The 22,289-nt window shown below is 32.1% G+C and overlaps 1 protein-coding gene across 3 annotated transcripts in view; it reads left to right on the top strand.

The window, feature by feature from the left end:
* The window catches only part of fes (FES proto-oncogene, tyrosine kinase), a 28,722-nt gene extending 7,378 nt beyond the window's left edge, over positions 1 to 21,344 (top strand). For 2 of the 3 annotated variants that reach the window (XM_051115420.1, XM_051115419.1), the window contains exons 6-20: positions 2,837 to 3,020; positions 3,432 to 3,569; positions 5,217 to 5,336; positions 8,573 to 8,695; positions 10,796 to 10,985; positions 12,560 to 12,640; positions 12,725 to 12,961; positions 13,064 to 13,186; positions 15,468 to 15,521; positions 15,635 to 15,753; positions 15,845 to 15,939; positions 18,011 to 18,134; positions 18,611 to 18,768; positions 20,734 to 20,865; positions 20,952 to 21,344. In XM_051115420.1, the coding sequence (XP_050971377.1) occupies positions 2,837 to 3,020; positions 3,432 to 3,569; positions 5,217 to 5,336; positions 8,573 to 8,695; positions 10,796 to 10,985; positions 12,560 to 12,640; positions 12,725 to 12,961; positions 13,064 to 13,186; positions 15,468 to 15,521; positions 15,635 to 15,753; positions 15,845 to 15,939; positions 18,011 to 18,134; positions 18,611 to 18,768; positions 20,734 to 20,865; positions 20,952 to 21,085 (2,012 nt within the window). In that variant the 3' untranslated portion in view covers positions 21,086 to 21,344. The remainder of the gene's footprint in view (positions 1 to 2,836; positions 3,021 to 3,431; positions 3,570 to 5,216; positions 5,337 to 8,572; positions 8,696 to 10,795; positions 10,986 to 12,559; positions 12,641 to 12,724; positions 12,962 to 13,063; positions 13,187 to 15,467; positions 15,522 to 15,634; positions 15,754 to 15,844; positions 15,940 to 18,010; positions 18,135 to 18,610; positions 18,769 to 20,733; positions 20,866 to 20,951) is intronic. The other variant, XM_051115421.1, reaches the window with a different exon arrangement.
* Positions 21,345 to 22,289: the final 945 nt, after the last annotated feature.

Below are 22,289 nucleotides of genomic sequence, written 5' to 3'. Positions count from 1 at the left end.
AAGTATTTATTTGAAATAGTAATGTTTTGTAACATTATAAATGTCTTTATTATCACTTTTTATCAGTTTAATACGTCCTTGCTGAATAAAAGCATTAATTTCTTTCAAGAATCTTATTGACCCCAAACTGTAGTGTGAGTATTTTATGATTTTATAGCAATTATATATATTGAAATATGCGGTCCACTGAAGGCCAGGTTGCTCAAACCATGTGCAGTTTGTTAAAAGCCAAAACATGTATACAAGATAAACAGAGACTTGACTTGGCATGAACATAAAACAACTCACCAAACGGCAGGTTGCGTAGAACAAAGCTAGAAAAAGACAATGGAAACATGAGGGCTATATATATACACACACAAGGGCTAAGGAAGGCATGTGAACAATCAGACAATGAACCAACGACCGACCAGAACAAAGAAACACATGACCTGAACAACCAATCGGAACATGACACATGGACAAGGGTCCATGCACATGGCAAGATCATAAGAGGAGCAAAAGAACATTCAACAGAAACAAACAGGAAACGTGACTGTGAGAATTTCAAAATAAAAGGTCATGACAACATTAACTGAACAAAATATCCCCCCTCTAACCTAACACCCACCCAAAACCCAACATAAACCAAGAGTTCCAGGAGGGTGGTTGACTAGAGGAAAACATGGGTGAGGGAGAGTGGGCGAGGACAGTGAAGTGGAACTAGAGCTAGATCATGACATAGTTGCACGCCTTGACTGTGGAGCTGAGGCAGACCAGAACCATGGAGCAGTGGCAGACTGTGGAGCAGAGACAGGCCTGGACAGTGGAGCAGTGGTGGACCTGGGCTGTGAAGGAACGGCAGACTGTGGAGCAGTGGTGGACCTGGACTTTGGAGCAGAGACAGGCCTGGACTGTGAAGCGGTGGTGGACCTGGGTCGTGAAGGAACGGTGGACTATGGAGCAGTGGTGAACTTGGACTTTGGAGCAGAGACAGGCCTGGACTGTGAAGCGGTGGTGGACCTGGGTCGTGAAGGAACGGTGGACTATGGAGCAGTGGTGAACTTGGACTTTGGAGCAGAGACAGGCCTGGACCGTGAAGCGGTGGTGGACCTGGGCCGTGAAGGAACAGCAGACTGTGGAGCAGTGGTGGACTTGGACTTTGGAGCAGTGACAGACCTGGACCGTGAAGTGGTAGTGGACCTGGGCTTTGCAGCAGAGACAGGCCTGGACTGTGAAGCAGTGGTGGACCCGGGGCCATGAAGGAACGGCAGACTGTGGAGCAGTGGTGGACCTGGACTTTGAAGCAGAGACGGGTCTGGACCATAAAGCGGTGGTGGACCTGGGCCGTGAAGGAATGGCAGAATATGGAGCAGTAGCGGACTTGGACTTTGGAGCAGAGACAGGCCTGCACCATGAAGTGGTTGTGGACCTGGACTTTGAAGCAGAGACGGGCCTGGACTGTGAAGCGGTGGTGGACCTGGACCATGAAGGAACGGCAGACTACGAAGCAGAACTTGTACTTGAGCAGAGACGGGCCTGGACTGTGAAGCAGTGGTGGATTTGGGAGATGAAGGAATGGCAGACTATACAGCAGTGGTGGACCTGGACTTTGGAGCAGAGACGGGCCTGGACCGTGCAGTGGTGGTGGACCTGGACTTTGGAGCAGAGACAGGCTTGGACTATGGAGAAGGTGGACCTGAGCCATGGAGCAACCATGAAGGATGAGAGAACCAGGGTGGAGCTGGAGACCACCAAGAGAGAGCAGAAGACCACCTAAGCAGGGCAGAATGGACTGAAGATCCCCAGAGATTATGAAACCATGTTGGAGCAGAGACATTGACAGCCCACCTGGCCATAACAGCATAGGTAGAGACAGCCTCTGTGGCCATGACAGGACAGGTAGAGAGTTCTTGAGCGGTCTCTATGGCGTGAAATGAAGAACAAAAAGGCCTTGAACGGTCTCCGTGGTCATGACATGGTAGGCAGAAAGTTTGTGGCCATGACATGAGGCACAGAAAGCCCTTAAACAATCTCTGGAGGAGGTGTGATCTCAGGAACACCCAGAATTGGACTTAAGACCACCGAACTTGAGATCTTGAGATCACTGGAATTGAAACCACCAGAGTCATGGTTGATAAATTCAATGTAGAGCCAAGCTATATGTCCACCAGAGCTAGGGTACTATAGTCCTACACCCTCCACCGTGGCATGACGAGGTCATTGGTATGGCGGCTACGTTGGCTGAGCACCCCTAATGTGACTTGACTCTGGTGTGGCAGCCATGACATGACGTGGCCTTGGTGTGGCAGCCATTGCGGCTGAAGACTCTGACATGGTGGATACCGTGGGATTGTGGAGTCTCTCATTTGCATTTCCCGCAATGAATGAGGAACAACACAGCAGAAGAGCATGGTTAATACATTCAGTCAGAGTGTCCAGATATTTCATCTGTTCGACCAAAACAAAAAATGTCTTAGAAAGCAGTGTCATTAAAATCCACTAAATGACACCGTCCACAAAAGTCCTTTACAAATTCCGAATTCCTCATTGCTGGGTTCATGTTTAACAGTCTAGCTTTCTGTAACTTTCAGTCCACTGAAGGCAAGTTTGCTGAACCCATGTGCAGTTTATGAAGAAATAAACAGACTTCATTTGGCATGAACATGAAACAACTCGCCAAACAGCGAGTTACGTAGAACAAAGCTAGACAAAGACAGTGGAAACTTAAAGGCTATATAAATAAACAGACGTGATGTATATATATTTATAGAGTTGCACAGCCTCTTGTACCTGATGCGCAGCTGTACGTTTCTCTTACATGTTCATGTGTGATTTTGGATGGTCTTTTGTACAGACAAAGAACGTGAGAAAGCGAAGGAGCGCTACATTAAAGCCACTCTGAAACTGCACGAGCACCACAATGAATATGTGCTGTCGGTGAAGGCCGCACAGGTGCATCATCAACTCCACTATGGCCAAAGCCAGCCAGCCCTGCTGAGAGCCCTGCAGACGCTGCAGGAGGAAATGGTGCTTATTCTGTGAGTCAACATCAGTACTATGCTTTTAAATTCTTAATGCCATTTGATTTTATTTCTGTTTATGAAATGGTAGTGGTAGGTAATATCATGTAAGACCTCCCTGCTGAATAAAGCAATAGAACCATCAAAGAAAATGTTAATGGTTTCCACTACAAATGCCATTACAAACATTACAAACCATCAACTTTCAACTTACTGGGCTAAGTACTCATTGCTTTATTTAAAGAGCTGGCAACTTTCCTCAGGGTGGCTTCTGCTTTTTTGAATGGACAGTGTGTCATCCTGTTCACTTTTTTCACATGCTTTGAACATAGACAGTTACAGTTAGAGTTACAGTTAGTAAAAATGAAGAAGTAGGTTTGCTGTGTCTTGGGTGTGACTGATTGTTGTTGTGACATGTTGTTTTCCTAGGAAGGAAATTCTACAGGAGTATTTTGATCTGTCTAGCGTGCTTCATGATGAGGTAGTCAGTGTACACACTGAAATGGCCAATGCCCTGAAAGCTATTCAGCCACAAAAAGAGTACGAGAACTTCATTCAGCAGAACAGGTATATACCTTTCCCTTTGTTCACAGCTTTTGTTGAATGCAATGGGATATTGGACTAGAGGAACAAAAGATGTTGCATACAATTGCTAACTTATCCTCTGTGTAGCTTATATCCATCAGTAAAGTCAACATGAATTCAAATGGACCTTGTTTACTTTCATAATAGATGTTCCTGGCCTTATTTTGCACGATACATTAGTGTACAATATTATATTTGAGATTAAACAGTTGCTCACAATACCAGGCCTTTCTTTATTAACAACTATCCTGCTGGTACATGAACTGCTGCATGAACAAATGTAACAAATGATACATTGAATAGGTCGAAATGTTCTCTTGCCAAAAAATCATTAGGATATTAAGTGAAGATCATGTTCCGCGAAGATGTTTTGTAAATTTCCAACCGTAAATATATCAAAACTTTAATTTTTGGTTAGTAATATGCATTGCTAAGGACTTCATTTGGACACTTTAAAGGCAATTTTCTCAATGTTTAGATTTTTTTGCAACCCCAGATTCCAGATTTTTAAATAGTTGTATCTCGGCCAAATACTGTCCTGTCTTAACAAACCATACATCAAGCTTATTTATTCAATTTTCAGATGATGTATAAATCTCAGTTTAAAAAAATTGACCCTTATGACCCTTGTAATGGTTTTGTGGTCCAGGGTCACAAATAACATTAAATAATTCTATAAATTAATATAAATATTTAAAATATAAATAATTAAAATAATTGCATTTGCATATAATTCTAAAAATATTATTTCTGCTGCATGCAACAAATAACATAAAATAATTATATAAATAATTATCAATATACAAAAATTTAAATAAATACATTTGCATAAAATTATAGAAAAAATATTATTTCTATTTTATATTAATACATAAAATAATGCCTCCAATATGTATGTCTATCAGTAGAAAATGAAAATGTGTTGTTGAGATTGAACATATGATATTAAAAACCTGTCATTAGCAACTGTCCTGCTGGTGCATGAGCTGTAAAGGCTGCAACAAATAACATAAAATAAGTCCATTTTAAGCTTTTAAGAGTCCTTTAAAAATAAATGGTAACTGGTCAAACATCTGCTATAATATAATGAAATATTTGCATGTAATTATGTATACATGTATGAATTAAAGAAATAGTTTGTGAATAAATATTATTTGTGACCCTGGACCACAAAACCAATCATATGAATACATCATCTGAAAGCTGAATAAATAAGCTGAGGGTGCAAAAAAATCGAAATGTTGAGAAAAAGTTCTTAGCAATGCACATTATTAATCAAAAGTTAAGTTTTGATATATTTACGGTAGGAAATGTGCAAAATATCTTAATGGAACATGAAGAAAATTTGATCATTTTGACCCATACAATGTATTTTTGGCTATTGCTATAAATACATTTGTATGTTGCTTGAATACAAAAACAATTGTGTCAATAGAGAATGAAAATGTGTTTCTTGCATAATAATGTAGTTAAAATCAAGTCCTGCCCTGTATTTTTTTTTAAATAAATATTCCGTTTGATATTATGCATGGGCCTGCAGATGCTCTTTCATGTTACAGTACATTTAAAAGGATAGTTGGGGTTCTGTCTCTCTGCATGTACATGTACAGCATGAATGTGTATGTGCAGGTCAAGAGGAGAGATTCCTGCATGTGTGGAGTTTGACAGCAGTATGTTGGAGGACGCTGAAGGTCTGAAGCCTGAAGATCTGCAGCTCAATGAGCTCACAATAGAGGGAATCCAGCATCGGTGAGTTTCTTCTTCTTCTTTCTGTACAGCGCTGTACAGCACAGTGGCACAAGTGAAAGCAAAAATGTCATAGAAAAGTAGAAGTGAAATCATAACCCTCAGAAACCTTGTTGCCGCTTCTGAAACCACCATATGAACATTCCTTTTTTAATTTGTGTTGTTTAGAGGGTAGGGAATTAGGGGTATTTTTCCATAGTCTTTTTGTTTCATTATTTGTTTTTGTTGTTTTGTGTGTGTGTTAGCTCACAGTCTTGAGCTAATTAGGAACAGATAATTAGTTTTTTCAATTACTTACGTTCTAAAATGAATTCTTTAAGCAGAACATCCCAACCCATTATGCTGTTTTCTGCAACAAAGAGTTTTCGAAAGTTATAAACACTTTTTACACAAGCTGCAAAATGTGTTACAATTTTTTTAGACACACCTAACAAATATTTAATAACTAGTTTGTTATATACAGGGTTGCCAGGTTCTCACAACAAAACATACCCAATTGCTACTCAAAACTCGCTCAGTCATTTTGGAGGGGGTCCCCCCAGTAAAAATCGCGCTCTGGGGACAAAATACATTTTTTGTCAGGGTTCCCCTGGTAAAATTAGCAAAATATATATCACATTATTGAGGTCGCTTTAACCCGCAGAAATGGAAAAACAACCCACGGCAACAGTTTTAAAGTATCCCAATTCCACAGAAAAACCACGTACTTGGCAACACTGGTTATATATACTCTAATATTCAAATGTCAGGTGTCTTTTTAAAGAAATGAATACTTTTATTCATCAAGGATGCATTAAATTGATCAAAAGTGAGAATACTTTTACATTCTTACAGCAAACTCTATTTCAAATAAGTGATGTTCTGTTGAACAGCTTCTACAAAAATAGGTAACACTTTACTTGAAGGTGTGTGCATAAGACTCAGTTGTGTCAGTTTTAATTCAAAGATGACACTGTTTGAGATGCCTTTGTTATTACAACTTGACATAAACCAATACATCATAACCTGTCAGTGTCTTTGTCATGACAACTTGATATTACCAAGACAATGTAGTACTATATGACAGCTATATATTATATATGCTGTTATATGCTATATATGTTGTACTATATGACAACTTTTGTACAGAAAAATGTAAAAGTGAACCAATATTTTGTTGTATGGAAATAAAATTATAAAAAATGTAAAAAAAAAAAAAAAAAAAATGCATGTGCACCTGTTGGGCAATTATTTGTTATCAAGCCAGATAAGAAGGATCCAGTGATTAAAACCATTGTGGCCGATGTGGCAACACTTGACGTCACTTGACGCCAGTGGCACTTCTAGATACTAGAGGTTGATGGTATTTCCAGAAGACCCATTCTGAGACTCGTCAAGGATCGCTGAAGGCAAACGCTTATAGGCCAAATTCAAAGACATATCAGACCCAGAACATCAATCCTTACGGATGAATGGGGTGCCTACAAGTGACAGATTTCCCAGTACAGATATCATCAGTATTCTGTCTGCCATAAAAGACACTTTGTTGATCCAGGGACTTGTGCTTACTCAGCATATTGAGTGTGCATGGCAGAATTACAAGTTGGAAATATGTGACCCTGGACCTCAAAACCAGTCTTAAGTAGGACGGGTATATTTTTAACAATAGCCAACATTACATTGTATGGGTCAAAATGATAAAAAAAATTTTATGCCAAAAATCATTAGGATATTACGGAAAGATCATGTTCCATGAAGATATTTTGTAAATTTTCTACCGTAAATATATCAAAAACTTATTTTTGATTAGTGCATTGCTAAGAACTTCATTTGGACAAATTTAAAGGCGATTTTCTCAATGTTTAGATTTTTTTGCACCCTTAGATTCCAGATTTTCAAATAGTTGTATCCTGGCCAAATATTGTCCTATCCTAATAAACCATACATCAATGGCAAGCTTATTTATTCAACTTTGAATAAATGATGAATAAAATTGACCTTTATGACTGGTTTTGTGGTCCAGGGTCACATATGGTGTCATAGAGGAAATCGTACTCCGTACTTTTGCATGATGTAAAAAAGCATGTCAAGAAAATATAAATGTGTGGGATGCTGTAATTAACTGTTTTTGCAGTGATATGGACCAAACTCTACATGACTTAACCCACCATTATACTGTTTTCATTTTAATTTTTGCGTGAATCAAATGCAATAAAATACAATTTTGTCAATTTTATTTATTATTTTTATTATTATTACTATTATTATTATTACAGTTCATCTTCTTTACAACATTTGAAATTGTCTATTGTAAGTCTAAGAAAAAAAAAAAACACATTATGAAATGAAAAATATTCATGATGCTGTTATAAAATAATTTAACAGATTATTAACACTTATTGACATTTAATGACAAATTCAACTTGTACCACTGAAAAAAAGGGATCAGAAAAATATTCATGACACAATTATAATGGCCCCATGACTGTAAAAACCAACCAGATGACAGTTTAATGTAATGTTAAGCTAAGTAGTTTATTAAGTTTAATAATGAATCTGCTTTGTCATGTTTATGACAGATTTATGACAGGTTATGTTGTCTTGGTAATGCCAAGTTGTCACAGCAAAGACACTGACAGGTTATGATGTATTGGTTTACGTGAAGTTGTCATAACAAAGGCATCTCAAACAATGTTATCTTTGCATTAAAACTGACATAACTGAGCGAATGACACTTAATGACAGTGGTCATTTATATGCATAAAACCCCTTTATATTCATGACGTGTCATTTTGTGATTATTAAGGTGTCATGTCAGTCTTATGCACACCCCTTTAAGTAAAGTTGTTACTCAATATTCTATATTTAATCAGCGTATTAGAATGATTTCTGAAGGATCATGTGAGACTGAATACTAGAGTAATGATGCTAAAAAGTCAGCTTTGCATCACAGAAATAAATTACATTTTAAAATATATATAATATATAATTTATATAGGAAACAGTTATCTTAAATTCTAATAATATTTTACAGTATTACTGTATATTTTAATCAAATGTACAGCCTTGGTGAGCATAAGAAACTCAAAAACATTATGAAGCGTATGCAAATACAGCGTATTCACATTTTTAGCAACTGTAAAATTTGTAAGCAAATACGATTCACACACATATTTTCTCACATAATGTGTAACTCAGTCTGTTTCATCACCACGGTTTTTGCACTCTCATGGCTTCTCATTTGTTTCCTCTTCTTCAAGGCTCACTGCTGTGGAGGAGGAGCTCCTGGTTCTTGCTAGTACTCTTGGTTCTCAGCAGGCCACGATCAACCAGCTGGAGCTGGATCTGCAGAATGAGGAGGGCTCTGCAAACACGGGCCAGAGGTGAGCCTGTAAACTCTCCTTACACGACTCCAGATTTGCAATTCAAATGTCAAGTAGATTTTTAAGAGGAAGTTTCTACTTCTTTTTTAGGCGAGTAATCGTTTAGCCAATGGTTTTGTCCAAAGACACTTACAGTTCACTTCCGGCATCATGTGTAATACCACATGGCTGTTACAGCAAAAACAGAAATTAAAAGTGTTTTGATGTGTGGTTGAGACATGAGGTTAAAGATTCATATAAAGTAATACTGCATAAAGCCCTGGGTCTTTCTAATTGGTTAAAGGAAGCATTTTACAGTTAATATTTAATGTTTTTTTTTAATGTTACAAATTTATGTAACAAACTAGAATCAATAAAATTATAGTCATATATATTTTTAAAAAAATGGCCAAAAGGGAACGGCCACTCATTTTTGTCTTTAGGAAGGTACTTCTGCATATTTGAGAATTGGAATTTCAAATGTTTCACAATCTAGTTTAAAAATGAAAATGATACATCAGTCATACAGGGCAGCAAGTTCTGTTGAAAATTTACCATTTTAAAACTAAAATATATAGTAATAAATATATATTAAATATATACAGTTTGTTTTTGTCATCAACCAAACTGTAACTGCCTTTTATACTTAAAAAAGTTTACTACTCAAAGGTTACAAAATACAGTTGAGGTCAACTTGCACCTTGCAGAATCTGCAAAATGTTGATTATTTTACCAAAATAAGACGGATCATACAAAATGCATGTTATTTTTTTATTTAGTACTGACCTGAACAAGATATTTCACATAAAAGACGTATACGTATAGTCCAAAAGAAAAAAATAATAGTTGAGTTTATAAAAATGACCCCGTTCAAAAGTTTACATACACTTGATTCTTAATACCATGTTGTTACGTGAATGATCCACAGCTGTGTTTTTTTGTTAAATGATAGTTGTTCATGAGTCCCTTGTTTGTCCTGAACAGTTAAACTGCCTGCTATTTTTCCAAAAAATCCTTCAGGTCCCACAAATTAAAAAAAAAAAAAAAAAAAAAAAAAAGCATTTTTGTGCACTTGAACCCTTTCCAACAATGACTGTATGTTTAAGATGCATCTTTTCACACTGAGGACAACTGAGGGACTCATATGCAACTATTACAGAAGGTTCAAACATTCACTGATGCTTCAAAAGGAAAAACAATGCATTAAGAGCTGGGGGGTGAAAACTTTTGAACAGAATGAAGATGTGTACATTTTTCTTATTTTGCCAAAATATCATATTTTTTTCATTTAGTACTGCCCTTCAGAAGCTACAGAATATACTTACATGTTTCCCAGAAGAAAAAATAAGTTAAATTTATCTTGATCTTAAAGTTCAAAAAGTTTTTACCCCCCGGCTCTTAATGCATCATTTTTGCATTGATGCTTTGGCGCATCAGTGAGCATTTGAACTTTCTGTAATAGTTGCATATAAGTTGTCCTCAGTGTGAAAACATGGATCTCAAAATCATACAGTCATAGTTGGAAATGATTCAAATGTACATTTGTAGGACCTGAAGGATTTTTCTGAAGAACCGCAGGCAGTTTAACTGTTCAGGACAAACAAGGGACTCATGAACAACTATCACTAAACAAAAATAACACAGTTGTGGATCATTCAGGTAACAACACAGTATTAAGAATCAAGGGTCATTTTTACAAATTCAACTATTATTTTCTCTTGTGGACTATATGTAAATGTCTTTTATGTGAAATATCTTATTCAGGTCAGTGCTAAATAAAAAAATAATAATATGCATTTTGTATGATCCCTCTTATTTTGGCAAAATAATTAACATTTAGCAGATTCTGCAAGGTGTATGTAAACTTTTGACCTCAACTCATATATAAAGATGGAAAGAACCAAAGAAAGAAAGACTGCTCCTAAAATTAACAGAATTTGATGCTTTGGTGCTATAAAATCAATTAAAATTGTGTCATTGTCATTTTATTTTTACAAATTTTTATTGGGAGGCAGAAATTCAGTTTGACAATCAACTCATTTTGAATCAATGAGAACTTTTAAATTTCTCCAAATTTCCACCACTGTTTACATAAATGTGAGCTTGTTCTATTTTTTTTAGGGTGTATCAGTTCAGTAAGCGTAATGCTCTGGAGGACAGCAGACAGCAGGTAGTTCTGTCCATGGTGGCTCGAGCTCGTCTGGAGGCCCAGCGGAGGCTTCTGGCTGATAAACTTCAGTCTCTGGGCAGCAAGGATGCTCCTCCTATAGGCCTGGATGATGATCGGATATCTATCACGTCCAGCAACTCAGTGAGTTCACTCTCATCTCATTAAATCTGCCCTGAAAGCTGCAGTTCATCCGCTACATCCTATTGTTGCAGTGTATGAAAATGCGGTAACTTTCAGAACTTCTCTTCAGTGAAAAGAGACTAAATCAGCGACTTTGTGACGTCAAACAGATGAATACTGTATATCAACACATGACCGTAAACCCCAGAGGAACTTATGTAACAGTAAAATAAGTGGACTGTAAATTAAATGAAATACATGAAATGGCCATTGTAAAGAATCAAGTGGTTTCTTCAAAGCAGCGTCAAGTGAAAGACAGTCATGCTGTTACATTAATTGTGAAATATGAGAATTACACAACCTTGTTGATTCTAAACTACCAGAACTCACTCACATGCTGCTGGTTGGCCTTTCTGAAAATAGTTGTTTCTCAAGCATACATCACAAAACTGAGACATGATTCCACTGTAAATCATTTGTAGGCAGTTTGTTTCGCCGATCTCCCAATTTTACTGCTTTCCAAAAAGATATGTGAATTTCTATAATTTCACATACAAGAAGGTTTATTGTCATTGTAAAAACATGAAAACTTCAGAAGCATTAATAAAATACGTACATTAGGTTATAATATAATATAATATAATATAATATAATATTTTTTCTTTATTTATGTATTTATTTATTTTGTAAAAAAAAAAAAAAAATGTAATAACGTGTCCAAGGTTTATTGTCTTTGTAAAACATGAACACTTTAGAAGTATTAATAAAATATATAATACTGAAAAAAATGACAGGTTCAATACAAATATATAATATAATATAATATAATATAATATAATATAATATTCCCTATGTATGTATTTATTTATTTTTATTTGCAAAAACACACATAATTATGTAATATAATATACTTAATAATTATTTATTTATGTATTTATTTATTTTGCAAAAAAATAATAATGTCATTAAAGATTTATTGTCTATAATATATACATTGCATAATGCATACAGTATATTGCAAAAAAAACAAATGTAATTATTTGTACAGAAAAATTTATTTAAAAAGCTAAAATTGTAAAAAATTAAATATATAATATAATAATAAAAATAATATAATAATATTCCCTATTTATTTATTAATATTTTTTATTTGCAAGAACAGACGTAATTATATGTACAATATTTATTGTTGTAAAAATGTAAACTTTTTTTTTCATGTTTTACATGTTATATATATACATACATTAGGGTGCATTAATATACAAATAACAGGACCAATACAAACTGCTTTATAATAGAATAGAATAGAATAATTTCACATTTTTGCAACAATAAATGTAGCTGTTTGTACAGGAAAATTAATTAAAAAGCTATAATTGTCATTAAAAATGAATGGTTCTAAAATAAATGAAATACTAAATTATATGCTATACCATGATAGAAAAAACAAACAAAGTCACTCCACTGTTAAGCGTCATGGGCCTTGCACAAATATTATACAGTTGTGACATGATGAAGTGCATTACGAGAGATTTTAATAAATGTACAGTTTTACTGGTCATGCTGTTGTTTTATGCATTGTTTCTTTCTTGCAGGAGCGCGATAAAGAACATAAGCAGCTCAACATGGAAGTAATAGTGAGCCATCTCAGCAGCTTGTTCAAGCCCAAATATACGGTTGGTGTTTTTTAGTGTCTGTCTTCCTCTCTCACCTCTCTCCTGCTCTCTGCTCATTGCTGTATGTGCGACTTCTTCCTGTAGAGTAGTGTATTTTATACATCTCACCAGGTTCCCCCCGCCCTGGCGACAGTGCCCGAGGTGGAGAAGCCCTTGACCCAGCAGAGCTGGTATCACGGTGCCATCCCCCGTCTGGAGGTGCAGGAACTGCTGAAGAATGATGGCGATTTCCTGGTGCGAGAGAGCCAGGGCAAGCAGGAATACGTGCTGTCTGTGCACTGGGGCGGACAGTGCCGGCACTTCCTCATTCAGAGTACAGACGTGAGTGTGTTTTATAGGTGATTTTTGTACATGATGTATGCAGTGATGAATTGTCAGTTATTTGATTAACGCCATTATGTGAATGTTTATGTTTGTGTTTAGGGTGTGTATCGCCTTGACGGTGAAGGCTTCGTCACTGTACCGCTGCTAATAAAGCACCTCATCAGCTCTCATCAAGCCGTCACAAAGAGGACAGACATTGTGCTGAAGAGACCCGTCCCTAAGGTTTATCACTGTTCCCAAATCTGGCTCACGATTAATATGTAGATTACTGCTAAGTTGTTTTATATATATATATATATAGTTTTATAATTGTTATAATTATTATTATTATTATGAATGTTATTAAAAATTTTAAATAATTTAAAAATAACTTAATAAAAAATAATTAAGAATATTAATAACATTTATTTATGTATATGGAAGCCTGTTTCCGCCATTGAATAAAAAAATAAAAAACAATTGGTACTTTTTATCTCACAGTTCTGACTTTTATAATATATAAACTCACAATTGTGAGTTATAAAGTCAAAATTGCGAGATATAAACTTTTAAATCTGACTTTTTTTCTCAGAATTGCAAGTTTATATCTCACAGTTTACTTTTTTCACAATTCTAACTTAATAAATCACAGATACATGTTAGAAAGTCAGAATTGCAAGATATAAATATATATCTTTTCCCCCCTCAAAATTGGACTTTATAACTCGCAATTGCAAGTTTGTTTCACAGTTCTGAAAAGAAAGTCAGAATTGCATGAAGATGTCAGAATTGCGAGATATAAACTCACATTAGTGAGAAAAAAGTCAGAATTGAGTTTGTATCTTGCAATTCTGACTTTATTTCTCACAATTATGAGTTTATATCTCACAATTCTGACTTTATTTCTTGCAACTGTTATTTAATATCATGCAATTTTGACAATTCTGACTATAACTTGCAATTGCGAGTTTATCATGCAATTCTGAGGAAAAAAGCCAGAATTGCAAGTTTATGTCTCACAATTCTGACTTTATAATTCGCAATTGTGATGGTATATCATGCAATTCTTAGAAAAAATTAGAATTCTGAGTTTATATCTCACAGTTTTGAGAAAAAAGTCAGAATTGTGAGTTTGTATCTGCAATTCTGAGAAAAAAAGTCTGAAATGTGAAAAAAGTCGCAATAACTTTAAAAAAAAAAATGTTATTCAGTGGTGGAAATGGGCTTCCATATATGTATGTATGTATGTAGTAGGCATTTATTAATTAATTAATTTATTTTTTTATTTTTTTATTTACAGTTTCCCTAGGAAAAGTTTAGAACGGCAACTCTTTTAAAGGGAAATTAATGGAAAACCTTTTTTTTTCTTTTTTTTTAAAAATTTAATCATTTTGCCACAGATGTTCTACAGTACTGATAGGGCAATTTATATTTATCAAAACTATTAAATGCATAATATTTTATAATTTTGAGCAGTATTAGTACTCTCTTGGCCAAAAAGAGAAAAGTGTTAGCTCCCCAAAATATACTACCTTAATATACTATTAAAATATTCCATTTTAATTAATTTCAATAATAATAATATTATTATAATTAAGCAATAATTCTTAAGCATTAATTAAGCATAATTCTTTAGTGAATTATTGAACTGTTGAATTAACTTATAGAATTATTGAATTGTATACTTCCCTACTTCCCTTAGACTTAAAATATTTACTTGCAGCCCCTGAGATTTCAATAATTTAACATCACATTTGCATGTTCAGGTTCTGGATAATGGTCACATCATGACATGCAAGTAAACATAAAATACTTCATCTTTTTGTTAGTGTGTGTGTGTGTGTGTGTTTATTATTCATATTGTTCTTATCCTAAAATGATTTATATTATATTATATACTACTGCTACTACTACTACTAATTAAAAATAATTAACAAAAATTGAATTAATTGAATTAAAAATATATAAAATTAAGATTTTGTTAGAAAACTGTTAATAAAACAGCAATATAATAATAATAACAATAATAACAGTAATACAATTATTATTTTTATTATTTCAAATATAAAAATATAATGTATAATAATAATAATACAATATTAAACATTTTATTACAAATAAAATTGTTGTTGTTAATATATGGGTTAGATATTTATATTATTTATTATTGTTTTAACTTTATAAAATACTGTTGTAAATTACGATTTTCCTGTAGAATAAAAAAATATATTTGATAATTATAGGCTTAATAATTATTTTGTTTTACACTGAAAGTTAAAGAACTGAGTTTTTGTCACAAAGGAAGTTTTTTTTCACAATAAAGGGCAAAGGACTATTATAGAACTTAGAGGATCATCTTTTAACCTTTTAATAGTTAAATGTTCATATTTGTATTTCTATGAAGAAATTTCTGTAGATATGGGATATGTAATACTATATCGGTTGGCCACTGTTGTGATTGTGTTTCATTATTATAATGATCAATACTTGCAGAGATGAATTCATTTTGTGGGGTGTTTTATAGGATAAGTGGGTGTTGGAGCATGATGATGTAATCCTAGGACAAAGCATTGGTCGTGTAAGTGTTATGTAAAAAGTCTGATAAAAGAATGTCAGCAAAGATTATAAATAACTTGTCAAGCCAGTTTTTTGTTCATAATGTTGCTCATTGTAATGTTTGGATGTTATCAGGGCAACTTTGGTGAGGTGTTCAGTGGGCGCTTGCGCTCAGACAATACGCCAGTCGCTGTGAAAGCCTGCAGAGAGAATCTGCCCGCAGAACACAAGAACAAGTTCCTAATGGAGGCCAGGTTTGTGTAGACACTTAATAACACACACATTCTGTGTATACTCACACATTACATTCTCATTTAACTAAACACCTCTCCATTTCTATTCCAGGATCCTAAAGCAGTATGACCATCCAAACATAGTAAAGCTAATTGGCGTCTGCACACAAAAACAGCCAATATATATCCTCATGGAGCTGGTGCAAGGTACATCCAAGCTTTTATTAAAATTATTTTAACAAACTGTGCACCAAAAAATCTGACTTATACTTCATTTCAAACCTGTATGACTGACTTTTTTCCATGAAATATAAAAAAACAGAAACAGTGTTATTATTTAAATTATGAAATCATTATTTAAATTATGAATCTCCAAAAAAAGCACCATAAATCACTTGATCCATATGATAGATTTGCTTGAAAAAAAAGCATATGTAGAAAATCATAAGGTGAAATAATGACTATTATTATTATTATTATTATTATTTTTTATTTATTTATAAATAATCATTATCTAGTATTTTGTCACAAAGAAAATATTTTAGTTAGTTAATTAGTTATTCATTTAATAAATAAGTGTAATATTAAAATTATAATACATTATTGAAATTATGAAATGATCAAATATTTCATAATAATGAATTTCCCAAAATGACACACAAAAAAACACCAAACCACCTAAACCACTTGAAACATATGATAGATTTGCTTGAAGAACAAGCATATGCAGAAAATCATGAGGTGAAATAATGACAGTATAATAATAATAATAATAATTATTATTATTATTATTATTATTATAAATAATAATAATTATTATTATTATTATTATTTTGTCACAAAGGAAATATATATTTAGTTAATTAGTTAGGTGTTCATTTAATAAATAAGTGTAATATTAAAATAATACATTATTAAAATTATGAAATAATAACATATTTCATAATTATGAATTTCTAAAAATGGCATATGTAGAAATTAATGAGGTGAAATAATGACAGTATAATACTACTATTACTACTACTACTACTAATAATAATAATAATTATTATTATTATATTGTATTTATTTCTAAATAATCATTTACCTAGAGTTTTGTCACAAAGGAAATATATATTTAGTTAGTTGTTCATTTCATAAATAAGTGTAATATTAAAATAATACATTATTAAAATTATTAAATAATAAAATATTTCATAATTATGAATGTCCAAAAATGGCATATGTAGAAATTAATGAGGTGAAATATTGATAGTATAATAATAATAATATAATTTATTATTATTGTTATTATTATTGTTATATTGTATTTATTTATAAATAATCATTTACCTAGAATTTTGTCACAAAGGAAATATTTTAGTCAATTAGTTATTTGTTTAATAAACAAGTGTAATATTAAAATAATAATTAATTATTATAATTATGACATAATAAAATATGTAACAATTATGAATCTCGAAAAATGACAAAAAACATCATAGACCACTTGATCCATATGATAGACTTGCTTGAAGAACAAGCATATGTATAAAATCATGAGGTGAAATAATGACAGTATAATAATAATAATAATAATAATAATAATTATTATTATTATTATTATTGTTGTTGTTGTTATTATTATATAGTATTTAATTATCATTAATCATTTTCCTACAATTTTGTCACAAAGGAAATATTTATTTATTTAGTTAGTTGGTTAATTAGTTAGTTATTCATTTAATAAATAAGATGATAGATGATTCAAGAACAAGCATTATGTACAAAATCATGAGATGAAATAATACCAGTATGAAAATAATAATAATATATATATATATATATTTTTTTATAAATAATCATTTACCTAGAGTTTTGTCACAAAGGAAATAGTATTTATATTATTATATTATATAGTATATTATATTATATATATAGTATAAAATATGTACTGTTTATTTATTCAGTTAGTTAATTGCTTAGTTATTAAGTTATTAGTTACTAAGTGTAATTATATTATTGTTAAGTGTAATTATATTATTATTAGTAATATTAAAATAATAATACATTATTAAAGGTATGAAATGAAATATTAATTTATAATAATTTTACTATAAAATGTTCACAGAAGGACTTTTTATCACAAAGTAATGTCATTTATTTATGTATTTACTTAATTAGAATGTATAATAAAGGAACCTTTTTCTTTCTTTATTATTATTTATTTTATTTTTGTATTCAATAATTTAATGAATGATTATAAACAATTCTTTTCAAATGTTCATGCTGCTGGCAGGAGGGGACTTTCTAACCTTTCTGCGCACCGAGGGCCACAACCTGAAGACCAAGATGTTGATCAAGATGGCAGAGAACGTGGCGTCTGGCATGGCGTATCTGGAAAACAAGAAATGCATTCATCGGTGGGTGCTTGGCCATGAAATAAGGACAGAAAGACTATGAAATCTAGCGATATACGGCACGTGATCTCAGGATCAATGCTGAGAAACCATAGTGTGTCCATAAAGCTCTAGCAGACCCCATAAACAGCTCGCAGCTGGTTTTTATTGAATCTAATAAGTAGACTCTAGGTATTTGACTGTTATGGTTAAGTCTCTTTACCAGTGGTTTGCGAGCAATGCCCGATGGGAAGATTTTGGGATAATGAGCTGAGAGGAAATGAAACCGCACTGCTCCATCTGATAGTGGCTGTTTTCCTCATGCTAGAGAGGAATGAGTTCTTACAGAGCCAGTGCACTCTCTGTTTCTCACTCTGCTATTCTTTGTTTGTTTGTGTGTTTTATATCTGTTTCCTTCAGGCTTCTCTTACTCTTAGTTTAGCTTTATTTCAGAGCAGCCTACAATAAACTTCTCTAATTGTCCCTGTCTCTGTCTCTAGAGATCTGGCTGCCCGTAACTGTCTGGTAGGAGAGGATAGCGTGGTGAAGATCAGTGATTTCGGTATGTCTCGTGAGGAGGAGGATGGTGTTTATTCTGCTACGGGAGGAATGAAGCAGATCCCAGTCAAATGGACGGCACCAGAGGCCCTCAATTATGGTAATACTCGACCAGGGATTCCTAAAACCCTTTAGACTTTAAATATTTACTTGCACCCCCTGAGATTTTAAGTTAATATTTCAATAATTTAGCAAGTAAACATAAAATACTTTTGTTAGTGTGTGTTTTTTTATTTATAATATTTTATAGTTATTTATATTATATAATAATAAAAAAATATATTTAATAATAAAAAATTATATTTGATAATTAAAGGCCTAATTCTTTTATTTTATTTACAGTACTGATATTATTTATATAATAATAATAATAATAGTTGTTATTATTATTATTAATATTATTATTAGTAAATATAATTTAATTCAAATTAATATTAAATTCAAATTAATTTGAAAATTGTTGTTATTAAAACAGAAATACTACTACTACTAATAATAGTATTATTTAAAACAAAAATACAATATTTTATATATATATATATATATATATATATATATGAAATATTAAACATTTGATTACAAAAATCTTTATATATATTATTATTTATTAATAAAATAAAAAAAAATAACATTGTTTTAACTTGATAAAAATTAAGATAATATAATATTGTACTGTTGTAAATTGCATATTTGAGAATTATAGGCCTAATAATTATTTTATTTTACTTTAGTATTATTAAATACAGCTTAATTTTTAAAAAATATGAAATTAAAATGATAAAGTTATTCAGTTATTAAAGCGGCAATAAAATAATAATAACTATTATTATTATTATTATTATTATTATTACTACTACTACTACTAAATAGAATTTAAATTAAATTAAAATATTAAATTAAAATTAATTAGAAAATTGTTGTTATGAAAACAGCAATAATAATAATTTTATAAATAATACTTTTTATAATAATAATAATAATAATAATACATTTATTAATAATAAATAAATAATAATATAATAATGAAATATTAAACATTTGATTACCAAAAACATTTATTATTGTTATTATGTGGGTTATATATTTATATTATTATTTATTATTAATATTAATAACATTGTTTAAACTTTATAAAATAAAAAAAATAAAATAAAATTATAAATATATATATACAATTGTCCTGTAAAATAAAAAATATATATTTGATAATTATAGGCCTAATAATAATTTTATTTTACACTAAAAAGTTACAGTATTGATATTATTTATATAATAATAATAATAATATTTTTTTAAATACACCATAAATTAAATACAAATATATCTAATAAAATATATCAAATATAAATTACAATAAAATAATAATTATTTATAATTATTGTTATTATTATTTCAAATATTTAAATATTATTAAACATTTGATTACAAATAAAACATTACTTTTGTTTTAGTTATTTTATGGGTTAGATATTTATAATTATGTATTATTAATATTATTAAAATAGCATTATTGTTTAAACTATAAAAAATAAGATATTTTGTAAATTACAGTTTTCCTGTAAAACAATATATATTTGAGGATATAATATATTTGATAATTGTAGGCCTAATAATTATTTTATTTTACACTTAAAGTTACAATACTGATATTTATGTTCAATTTCAAATATTTTAATTTTCAAGCTTTTATTTTGGCAGAATGTTCGTGAAGTGCTGTAAACTTTAGCAGTGCAACAGACTATATACTTATTTAATGTAATCATAGTCTTTGATTTGATAATCGCACTAAGCTATATCGCAATTTAGTTTTATTTCCATTAATTGTGCAGCCACATTTTACATTCGATTTAATTATTAACATTTCAGTGACTCACAAACCTGCATTTCCCTCACAAACCCCCATTTGGGAAACCCTGTCCTAGACAAACCTGCGAACGGATCAATCCATTAAACAAGTACTAAATCAGATATGAGAATCTGTATGTATCCCGAACTAGCCTGCATTGTGTTTGACCACTTTTGACTGAGGATTTTGTCCCAATGCTGCCCTCTGCTGGTTCATCAGGGCGATACACCACAGAGAGTGATGTGTGGAGTTTCGGAGTGCTGCTGTGGGAAACATTCTCCAGAGGAGTCACACCGTATACCATACCACATAACATGAGTAACCAACAGACCAGAGACGAAGTGGAGAAAGGTACTTCACATGCATAAAATGACTAAGGTTTACTGCCTGTTTGCCAAGCAAGTGTTTCTTATAAGTCTTCCATTTTTCATTTTAAGGGTATCGTATGCCAGCCCCAAATAACTGTCCGGATGAAATCTACGCCATCATGTGTCAGTGCTGGCAGTACGATCCAAGAAAGCGACCCGCGTTTCGCAAACTGAAAGCAGATCTGTATGCTTTATGTCAGTAAAACACACACACACGTCCTCCCGTGTAAGTGCAGACTGCCTTAAGAAGAGGCCAAAGCGAAGATTTATTTTTTTAATTTGTGCGCCACACTTGTAAAAACGCACCATTAGTGCCTAATGAGAGAATACTGTTAATAACAATACATTATAATTAAGAAATATTTGATTTCATATACATATTGAAGCTAAGAAATGTGTCTTCCGTATGGTTTTATTTGTGACATTCTGATGTTTAAATAATGAATAAATTATTTTTTTGCATATGACATATGATTGCATGAACCTAAGTCTGTGCATTCACTGTTTATAGTATGAAAATACTGTAAATAAATGTAATAATAATTATTAATAATCAAATCAGCATATTAGAATGATTTCTGAAGGATCATGCGACACTGAAGACTGGAGTAATGATGCTGAAAATTCACAGGAATAAATTACATTTTCAATTCAAGTTTATTTGTATAGCGCTTTTCACGATACAAATCGGTGCAAAGCAGCTTTACAGAAAATTAAAGGTTCTACAATATATTTAGTAGCTTACTAGTGACGATGTCAAGTTGATGTATATATATACATATGGCAGAGATGTATGGTAAAAATCAGTTAATGACGTAATCAGACAATGAACACTATTAACAGTAATGATTATAAGTTGCAATCAAACATATAGCAAAATAGTTCTGTATGTTGTTTTAGGGTTGCCATCATCTGTTCTTAGGTGTCCATATCAATCCCGTGGCAGAAACAGAGAAACAAATAGGGACATAATTAGCGTAGCTGCTGTTCCAACCAAGCAAAAATAATTTGTTCAACCCAAGCTAAAGAATAATAATGCACATTTGAACAGATATAACTGCAGTACAAGATTATGAGATGTATTATTTGAATGCTTGGCTAAAAAGATGTGTTTTTAATCTAGATTTAAACAGAGAGAGTGTGTCTGAACCCCGAACGTTATCAGGAAGGCTGTTCCAGAGTTGCGAAATTGCGAAAAAGCTCTACCTTCTTTTGTGGACTTTGCTATCCTAGGTTCTACCAAAAGTACAGAGTTTTGCAACCTTAGAAAGCGTGATGGATTGTAAAGACTAGTTAAGTACGCAGGTGCTAAACCATTAAAGGCCTTATAGGTAAGAAGTAATATCTAATAAGGGCTGTAAGTAATAAGGGCTGTCAGTCGACTAAAATGTTTAATCTTATTAATTA

This window comes from Labeo rohita, chromosome 7 (assembly GCF_022985175.1).
Source record: "Labeo rohita strain BAU-BD-2019 chromosome 7, IGBB_LRoh.1.0, whole genome shotgun sequence".
Lineage (NCBI taxonomy): Eukaryota > Metazoa > Chordata > Actinopteri > Cypriniformes > Cyprinidae > Labeo > Labeo rohita.
This window is presented reverse-complemented; position numbering and strand designations above follow the sequence as displayed.